This window comes from Chionomys nivalis, chromosome 3, assembly GCF_950005125.1.
Source record: "Chionomys nivalis chromosome 3, mChiNiv1.1, whole genome shotgun sequence".
NCBI classification, from domain to species: Eukaryota; Metazoa; Chordata; class Mammalia; order Rodentia; family Cricetidae; genus Chionomys; species Chionomys nivalis.
In genome coordinates, this window is record NC_080088.1 from 93,897,137 (window position 1) to 93,906,527 (window position 9,391).

A 9,391-nucleotide genomic window follows, 5' to 3' on the forward strand; every position below is an offset into this window, starting at 1 on the left:
CAAACTGGCGTGGCTTTCTCATTGCCCCTTCCTTGCCTGTGCCCCTCCCCGCTTCCAGGAACCACAGAGCAAAGAAGAATCGCCACATGACTATACTTTATTCAGACACTGAAGGAATACCCCAATCTTTAGTTCTCTTTCTTCTTTTTTACATGTTAATGAGAGCCATTTACACCTCACTGTTCCCAGGATTATTTCGTAGACGCAAGTCCCTGAGCCACACTTCTCATGGTGGCACCCCACCCGACCTGCACAGCAGCACCCACAGCCTCCTTCACCTTTGTAAACAAGCATTGCGAGAGGTGGGCATCCCCGAGAAGGGGGGCGTTGGGTCAAAGGGCCTTTCTCAGCTCAGACACACTGGTGGTCACTCAGGAGTTGGCAGCTGGGGTGACCTGCAGCCTTCCGGAAGGCAGGAAGAAGGCTCTGGTTTCCTTGACTTTTGCTGCACTGGACAGTTAGACATCATAGGCAAAGGAAATGTAGCCACTTGGGTCTGGTACACATATTCTGCCTCTGACACCTCCACCCAGGTAGCATTCAGTAGCAGAAATGTAACTGATGCTCCCATAGGGCAGCCTATCCTTTTGGTTGTCACTCATCCACAGCAGAATCCTCTTCTGGGGTCTGCAGGTTGTATGGTGTCCTTTGAGTTCACAGTCAATGTCACATGACCTGATGCCCTGGGCCCTTGAATCTGGGTTGCTGCATCCTTGAGCTGGACAGTCAGGAAGGATCCCAGCAACCCCAGAGATGACCCAGCAATGCGACATTCCCCAAGACACTGGGGTTTGAGAGTATGACGTGGTTCAGTTGACTTCCCACCTGTGTTGGGTGTGGGCTGCCCTCTCCCCCGTCGTCCTCCTCCCTCTCACACAGCACTGCTGAACTTGACATCTGACTGCTCTGTGCTGTCGGGAATGACTGCCTTGAGTGCGGCGTGGCAGAAGCGGTTCAGGGCTGGCAGGCTCGTCTTCTGCTCCACATACAGCCTCAGCTTGTCCCTGAAGGTCTCTCCAAGGAAGCTGTAGATGAGGGGGTTCAAGCAGCTGTTGGAGAACGCTGCGAGGTTGACGATGTGGCCTGTCAAGGGGTAAGCATGACGGAAAGACTGCTTGCAGGGAGTGTCCCCTGGTTGCGTCCATTGCAGGAGGTGGACGCTGATGAACACGTTCTCCGGCAGCCAGCAGATGAAGAAGACGAGGACCACGGCAAAGATCATCCTCAGAGCTTTCTGCCTGCGTGGGCGCAGGCCACGGTGCCTGTGAGCCCGGATGAGGGCCCGCACGATGAGGGAGTAGCAGAGGCCAATGATGGCGAAGGGCACGATGAAGCCCAGTGTGACTTCCAGCCACTGTACCTCTCTGACGTCGGCAAAGCAGAAGCAGGCCTCTTCCGTGTGCCTCAGGTGCACGGCTGTGAAGGGCACCAGTGTGGCGGACACTGAGGCCATCCAGATGAGGCCACAGCTGAGCCGGGCGTGGTGCTTGGTGCGGAACAGGCTGCAGCGCATGGCCTTGGCCAGCGCCAGGTACCTGTCGAAGCTCATCCAGGTGAGGAAGAAGACACTGCTGTACATGTTGATCTGCAGGAAGAGGGACATGAAGGTGCAGAGCACCGCGATGTCGTAGTACTGCTCATCCAGGTTGAACACCTCGATCAGTGAGTCGGCCACCAGGATGAGGTCGGCAACCGCCAGGTTGATGAAGTACAGGTCTGGGATGGTCATCTTCTCCCGGAAGCTGATGTTCACCACTAGGATGAGGATGTTGCCCACAAAGCCAATGGGAAAGAGGAAGATGGTGTAGAGGCAGGAGAGGAAGAGGGCGATCACGTACTGCTGGCGCTCAGAGAGGTCCCCAGTGAGGTTTCCCGGGGTGTCTTCCTGCAGCGGGAGGGACAAGTTGAGGGTCAGAGAGGTGGTGTTGGAAGGGACTGGCCACATGGGACCTAGGTAGGTCTGCACACCAACAGTGTGGGCTGGAGTAGTTGCGTCCATGGCTCCCCTCGCAGCTTTCAGGATTTGCTGAGAGGATCACAGAAGTCTGTTTGAAGTGATGGCTCCATCTTCACAAAGAAAGGAAGTGAGCCAGGCATTTGTAAAGCAGGAAAAATCGTCCCGGGAACCTGTTGGTCTCAGAAAACCAGAAGGGCAGACAGGGTGTCTGATGTCTGGGTAGGTGCTGGGCAGCCACGCCTGCTGCCTGCTCACTCTCTGGGCACCTGTGGAGGCAGACAGGACAAGATTAAGCATCGGGAATCCTGGGCATTCTGAGGGAGCCAGGTGTAGTGCATGGGCTATAACAGAGCCTGCCTGGACCCTGACTTTGGCCATCTTGGAGAGATGGATGCCCCTGAGCTGGAGCAGAAGAGATGGATTTGGTAGTGTTCTTTCTGTCCCCAAACGGTGTCCACAGTGGATGGTTTGAGTTGGCGACAGTCTGTGAGTCATGGGAGATGCAGTGCGGCCCGTCAGATCACCGGCTCATGAAATAACGGGTGTGCGTGGTGTGGGAATTTGGGGAAAATTACTGTTTGTCCAGACAGGAAGTCTCATTAAGTTTGGCGGCTGTTGGAAGGAGATGCGACATGGGAAGGGAAAAACCCTGCCTTTCTCAAAGGTAGTCCAAGAAGCCTGCATGTGGGAGCTGACATCTCTCTTACTGAAGTGGTACAGAGGGTCTCGCTCTCTGACTAGTGGCAGTACTGAGCTCCCTAATACGGAATGAAAATAAAGAATAAAAACTGTCCTTTGCGGGCTGGAGTGTAGCTCAGTGGTAAACCACTTACCTGGCACACACGAGGGCCGTGGGTTCCGTTTAGCATCACACACGCACGCACACATATACACACTGCTGGTTTTTAAGGCAGGGTCTCATGTAGTCTAGACTGTCCTCATAGTCACTAGATAGTTGAGAATGACTCCTCATCTGCCCAGCTGCTCCGGAGGCTGAGGTAGAAGGATCCCTTGAGCCCAGGAGTTCGCGACTATCCTGGACAATAGCCTGAGACCCCTTCTCAAGGAATAAGGAAGAAAGGAGCAGAGGAGGGGGAACATTTTCTCCTTTTCACAAATTACTGTGAAATATCACATTTTAGATGCTATTTCCTGGAAGCTGAGTTTCATTTGTGGCTTGGGGGATGTGGCTGGGAATGTTTCCTAGCTTGTACGACTCTGTGCCCCAGGGTTTTCTGTGGTGTGATCCAGGTTCTCAGCACTAACAGTGTCTGGAGACCCTGGGGTGTCACAGTGTGGGAGAGGGGTGCTGGCATCCAGTGGGTAGAAACTGGGGGTACTACTCAGTGTCCTTACTGCCCTGAGCAGCTACTGTTTCAGTTCCCCACCACAGCCAGTAGCACCCGGGGTAAGATGACAGACTGGGCAGGGTTGGCTTCTGAAAATGCATTTGCTTTTCTTGTGGGATTTGCATTTAGTTTTGAGGTGAAGCAAGGACAATCCAGAGGTTTATTGGCCTTTCTCTCCCAAAACACTGCTTCAGTAAAATAAGGGGAGGAAGGAAAGAGGGGCAGCTCACTGCCATGGCCACATCCTGTCCTGGAAGTGCGGGTATGGGTGGGCAACCCATCTTTCAGAGGCAGTGCCCATCGGAGCCACAGAAGTACCCCTTTTCTGAGTCCAGCTACAGTGTGGAAGGCGCCCCTTGATTCCTTCTGAGATCCCACAAGACAGCTGGGCCTGGTGGTGCACACTTTAATCTCAGCACAAAGGAATCAGAAGCAGGTGAATCTCTGTAAGTTTGTGGCCAGCCTGGTCTATGTAAGTGTTTCAAACCAGTTAGAGCTGCATAGTGAGACCCTGCCTCAAAACAAACAAAACTTCCAAATTTAAAAGTACTCACCCAGAGTGCAGTGTGTGAATGTGGGACCTCAGAGGTTCGGCCACAGCTCCAGCAGCTTAAGGGGAGCAGAGCCCTAGAGCTGGTCAGCCATTCTGGTGGGAATGTGGCGCAAACGACACCCTCGGTTCTGTCCCTGTTCCAAACTGCTGCTCTGTTGGTCTAAAGCGTAACACTAGTGTCCTTCTGATTTTTCTCTTGTGTGTCCAGACCTGGAGAAACAAGGCCAGGTTTTTGCCAGGCTTACGAGACCCCCATCCCTGGAACTGCTAAGCCACTGGGATTCCCTTGGCTGGCAAAGAGCGGCAGCAATGTGGAGTTACCGTTACAGGGCGTAGCCGGGACGTGAATGTGGAGCTCTAGATGGACACGCTGTTGCCTGCTCTTGGGCAGAGCCCCTGCCTCGGTCACACCTAGCATGCTCTCCCTGGAGGCTGAGGGGTGTGTGCCTGCTCCTCCATTCCCCACACAGCACAGAAGTAGTTCCCAGCCAGATGCAGACCCGGAATCTGGGGCACCAGCCTGAATCTTACCTGTGCCACGGTGTCACTGGACCATCTGCTGGAGGAGTACTCGGAGCTTGGGCGCAGGGGATTGATTGGCCCCGGATTTGCAGCACCTTGGGAATGGCGCCCAGCAGGGACAGCAGGAGAGGAGGAGAAGAAAGACCTGTCTAGAAGGGAGCAGGCTCCCGATGCCTATGGCTGTCCCGCAGCGTCTGGCCCCCTTGGCACTGCGCCTCCTTTATAGACTTCCAAGCCTACTCACTGGGCTCTGGCCAGCCTCCTTTTTAAGGCCAGCATTAACCATTTTTTTGCTGGCTGTTTTTTGTTTTCTCATATGTGTAGGCAGCAAAAACAGTCCAGCTGGATACATGTTTTAAGGAAGTTTCCAGAGTGACTGCTGTTATTTAACTGTAGTTAACCCACTAACACAGTTATTTGTAGAGTGGAGGGGCTATAATCTTGTTTACCTGTTAGGTAAGAAACTTTTACTCATTGTAGAAGTAAGTGATGATGCTCTTGCTTTGTTTTGGCCAGTGCTGGCCTTAAGACTGAACCCTGAGTTTTCTGAGTCAGCTTTAGTAGGGAGCCAGTCACACAACAAATATAAGCTATGGTTTTCCCGGGGAGGCCTCCCCCCAGAAATGTAGCCCACAAGAGGCAACTATTTTGATCAGAAATTAGGAATCCATGTGGGTTTTCTGCTCTAATGTTAGCTGGGTCTAATGTCCCTTTGCCCAGGGGTCGACTGACTCACCTTTCTTCCAGGTGGATGATGAGACTCCTCCCCACCTTGGTACCTGTCTTCTCTCTGTTTCCAGTTTTAGGACTCGTACAACCAAAGTTGAGGGGACCGAGGCCATGGGTCTGAGTGGCCCTGTGACTGATTGCCATTCCACAAGCATCCCACCTTCTGGTTGTTGGGTTTCATCCGGAGCCTTGGGGTGATCGTGGCATTGTAGCCCCGATTGTAGCCCCGAGGTGGAGACAAGCATGGGGGAGGGAGCTTCACTCCCTGAGCGGATCTTAGGCAGCCCCAACCTCAGCTGTTCAGTCACATTGTTGCTATTCATAAACGTCCAGAGTTAACTGATCTCATTTGTACTTTCTTCGTATCTGAGTGTGCGTGCATGCGTGCCTGCGTGTTCATGTGTGCACATATGCTTGTATGTGGCTGGAGGACCTCAGTTACGATTCCTCGGGTTCTGGCCACCTTGTTTCTTGAAGCAGGGTCTCTCATTGGCCTTAGACTCACTAATAGAGCTAGGCTGGCTGGCCAGAGACCCAAGTGTTCCGCCTCTGCCTCCTCAGTGCAACCCCCTGGGCTTTGGTCTTGGTTCCCTTCTTGGTTGTTGGGAAGCTATGAGGTTGAGCACATTAAGTGGGTATTTTAGCATGAATAGTGCATGTTTCTGCTGGCTGAGGAAACCAAAAGGGAGACTGCGTGCAGCAGGAAGAAGCAGGGACTGGTCTAGAGAGATCGCTCAGGGGTTAGCATTTGTCGCTCTTGAAGAGGACACAGGTCCAATTCCTGGCATCATATGGTGGCTCCCCTTCATTTGTCACTCCAGTTCTAGGGGACTGACTCCCCCAAGCACACAGGTGGTATACAGAAATACATGCGGGTAAAACAGTCATTCACATAAAATATTAAAAATAAACGAAGCAGTTACCTATATGCAGACAGCTTGAGGGGCTTCTCTAGGGAACTGGCCAGCTGCCCTGTGCCCATGCGCATAGTCTTCTGCCGCAAACACGCTTGGTGGTTTTCTATAAGCTACTGCCTTAGAATCTTTGAGACATGCTTTTTGGGAAATGCCCAGATCTTTAAGCCAAGTTCTGTGTTAAATTTTCTTTTTAATGGAAAAATACCAAGTCGGGACCCTTCCGAGCTGTAGATGCCCCAACTTCTGTGTTGTTTTTCCCTCACTTGAAGAGCATGATAAAGAGTCCATTGGTCCTTCAGTATCTTTTGACCAGCTTACCAAGTCAAGATGACGTCAACTCTAAAAAACGCCCACGACACCATCTTGAAAGAAACAGATCATGAGAAAACACAGCTTCCTTTTGAATTAAATAAATAAAACAGAAACCCAAACCTTGAAATAGCCAAGGCGTGCCACTTAAAAATAGCCGCTCCCTTAAAAATTCCCCACTCTCAAGCCCATGCTCAGTGTTCCATGGTGCTGGAGTAGCCAGAGGGCCTTTGTTGCCTTCTTGGGGAGTCCCCTGGGGTGCTCTGCCATCTTGCACAGGTGCAGGACTGGCAGCGGAAATGTTGTGGGAGCATCCGACTCCAGCCCAGTCTTTCCTTTAACACATCAGGTAGTCACATCTGTGCCCAGCACTCAGGATCCATGTCACCACGACAGGACCACGGCAGAACGGTCTTTCTGACCTCCATAGATTTTACTGTGGATATGGATGGGAGAGACCTTGGAGAAGATTCTGTAAACACAGTGGTTAGTCTGTTGTTTATGATGGCTTCCTCCATATTATACCCATAGTGCTCTACGATAGTCTCAAGGAGCCCTCCTTTAGAAGTGGACAGAGGACAGAGCCTGAGGGATACAGTGAGCATTTGTAGCAGAAGGCAGGACCGGTGGCCAGGAGTCTGGGCCAGGGTCTTTGCCCTTGCACCTGCCTTGCTCATGTCCTTCCTGACCTGCTTGTTCCCACATGAGCTGGACATCTGAGAGGGCTTTGGTATTGTTTTGTGCATGAGCCTACAGTTGTTTATAATAGCTTTGTGTCTGAGGACCCTACTCTGGCTGGTGTACCACGGCAAGGAAGGGTCCAGGCTGCTGAACTCAAGTCCCGCGTGTGACTCAAGGTTAAAGGGAGGGGCTTGAGAAGCAGTCCAGTGTGCGGGCCAGCACCTGTTCAGTGTGCAGACAGTGTTGGACCATGTATGGGGAACAGGTGCCAGTGAGATGAAGGCTTCATAAGCCCCACCCAGGAGCTCCCTGCTATTCAGCACACGGCCCTTCATCTTTTATCATCATTAATGCCTCAGGAATTAATACTTGTAAGTGTTTAGTAGCTCGAGGGCTGGCATCTCCTTTACTAAAGAAGAACCAGAGCTGGAGAGACCGAGCGCTTGTCTAGATCCCAGGCAGTGAGGGGCCAGTCAGGGCTCAGCTCTTCTGGGCCATTGGCTGAGCACAGGAGACTGAAGCTATTGGTCTCCCTGAACCCTGTCTGCCCACTTTGGCCTGCGAAGACTGTTTTGTCAGGGTCAGTGCAGAGCTGTGACTCAGTCTCCCCAACTCCTGAGCCTTTGCTGTTCTTGTGAGATGATGGCTGGGACACTTACACCTCAAGGGAGGCACCCTCACCCAGGTTCCTGGGCCATGGAAGTGGGCATCTGGGCCCTAGGAACACCCTGGTGCTGTGGTCCTGGGCCTGTGAGGTTCAGGAAGTCTCCTACAGACAGGCATCCCTTGTGCACACCGCAGGTGCCGTCTAGATCAATCTGGGGCTGTTTCCCAGAAAAAGCCAATTCTGTAGCCTGATCTCCCAATGTGGGAAGGGATTTACAGTCCCAGGAGAGTGTCATATCCCTGCCCTGCAGCTGCTGCCTGCCCCCCCCCCCATCATTCAGAACACACAGCCATGTGCCTGTAGGGAACGCTCTGGTAGCTTCACAGTGTTGACAGCTGGGCCCCTTCCGTGGTTGCTGGGAGCTTTCTGGTTGCTTTTGATTCCTGGAGAGTGTTGGCAACCAAAAGTGAATGTGCGCAGCTCAGAGTGCAGATGGGCATGGAGGGGCCCTGGATGCTATTCAGGGAGGCCACCGGTAGGTGGAGTGGGGCTTTGTAAGGAGTGGTGGGAATGGGTCCTTGTAACAACTCAAACTCTTCTTAGCTTTAGCTAAGGGAAGCTTGAATTCCACTGGGGTCCCTCCCGACCCACGATCAGTCCCTGCACCCTGGCTCTGGATCAGAGCATCCAGAACTGCATTCCCAGGTGTCCCCTTTGTTCTAGATCTTCCTCTTGGCTTCTCAGGTAGAAAGACCCTTCCTTCTCCTAGGAATTATCTAGTGGTTATGATGTTATGGGTGTATGGCCAAATCAAGAGACAGAGAGACAGAATCCAGTCAGCCTAACCCTGTCTGGGGCCTGCTGGGAGGACTTTGGCTTGGGGTCTTTCCCCCAGGGCCCTGGTGCAGAGCCTGTGGCCTCTTGCTGCTCCAGCATCGGAACTCCTCCCTTAATCGCTGGAGCCCCTCCCCTAATCAGATCTCAGTGGGTTTAATTTTTTTTGCTCCCTTCTGCTCCATTTTTGTTGTTCTTATTGTTATCGTTTGTTTTGCATTTAAGACAAGGTCTTTATATGTAGTCCAGGCTGGCCTTGGGATCATGATCGTTTTTGCTGAGCCTACTGAGTGCTGGGATTATAGATATGCACCTCCATACCCAACTTACTGCCTTTTTAAAGAACAAAGGTCCAGGTCTGGAGAGACCGCAGTCAGTAAAAAGTTTGCAAGGAAAACTCGGGTTTGATCCCCAGAACCCATGCACAGGAAATCAGGTGTGGCTGGAAGTTTGGCTTGCATGCATGTCTGCTGTGCATCGTGTGTGTAGTGCCTGAGGCAGCAAGAAGACGGTGTTGGTTCCCCTGGAACTTTTTAAAGTCAGGTGTGATGACCTGTAATTGTAGTCCCGGGGCTGGGGCTCACTGGGCCACCAGTCCAGCCCATGGACTAATTCCAGGGGAGGAAGGCGGAGTGGGCTGGAAAGATGGATCAGAGATTGAGTGCTGGCTGCTCTTTCAGGGAAACCAGGTTCAATTCCCAGCACCCTCTTCTGGCCTCCTCAGGTACTGCACACGTGTGATGCATAGCTACACATATAGGCAAAACACTCCTATGCAGAATATAAAAATAAGTAAATCTTTAAATAAACAAAAACTGGTGGCTACTTCCTGAGAAATGACACTGGAGGTTGTCTTGTGGTCTACACACTACAGCTGAAAAAGCTAGGATCTTACTATTTGAGAGCCAACAATGCAGGCTCAGGCTTTGTGGT

At 52.1% G+C, this 9,391-nt stretch overlaps 2 protein-coding genes across 5 annotated transcripts in view; one reads left to right on the plus strand and one right to left on the minus strand.

Annotated features, from left to right (window-relative positions):
- C3H7orf50 (chromosome 3 C7orf50 homolog) overlaps positions 1–9,391 on the plus strand; it is a 100,227-nt gene that overhangs the window by 32,356 nt on the left and 58,480 nt on the right. The window lies entirely within an intron of this gene.
- Positions 126–5,253, minus strand: Gper1 (G protein-coupled estrogen receptor 1). 3 transcript variants are annotated; one of them, XM_057764189.1, is made up of 3 exons: positions 4,391–4,562; positions 3,861–4,069; positions 126–2,223 (listed from the first exon to the last, which is right to left on the minus strand). In XM_057764189.1, exon 3 carries the CDS (start codon positions 1,997–1,999, stop codon positions 872–874), a length of 1,128 nt encoding a protein of 375 aa, XP_057620172.1. In that variant the 5' UTR covers positions 2,000–2,223; positions 3,861–4,069; positions 4,391–4,562; the 3' UTR covers positions 126–871. The 3 variants fall into 3 exon arrangements, with proteins under 3 accessions (XP_057620172.1, XP_057620174.1, XP_057620173.1); XM_057764191.1 differs by lacking the exons at positions 3,861–4,069; positions 4,391–4,562 and adding an exon at positions 5,118–5,253; XM_057764190.1 differs by lacking the exon at positions 3,861–4,069.

Coding starts and splice junctions, on each gene's coding strand:
- Gper1 (XM_057764191.1), bottom strand. CDS start 1,999: ATGGACGCAACTACTCCAGCCCACACTGTTGGTGTGCAGACCTACCTA.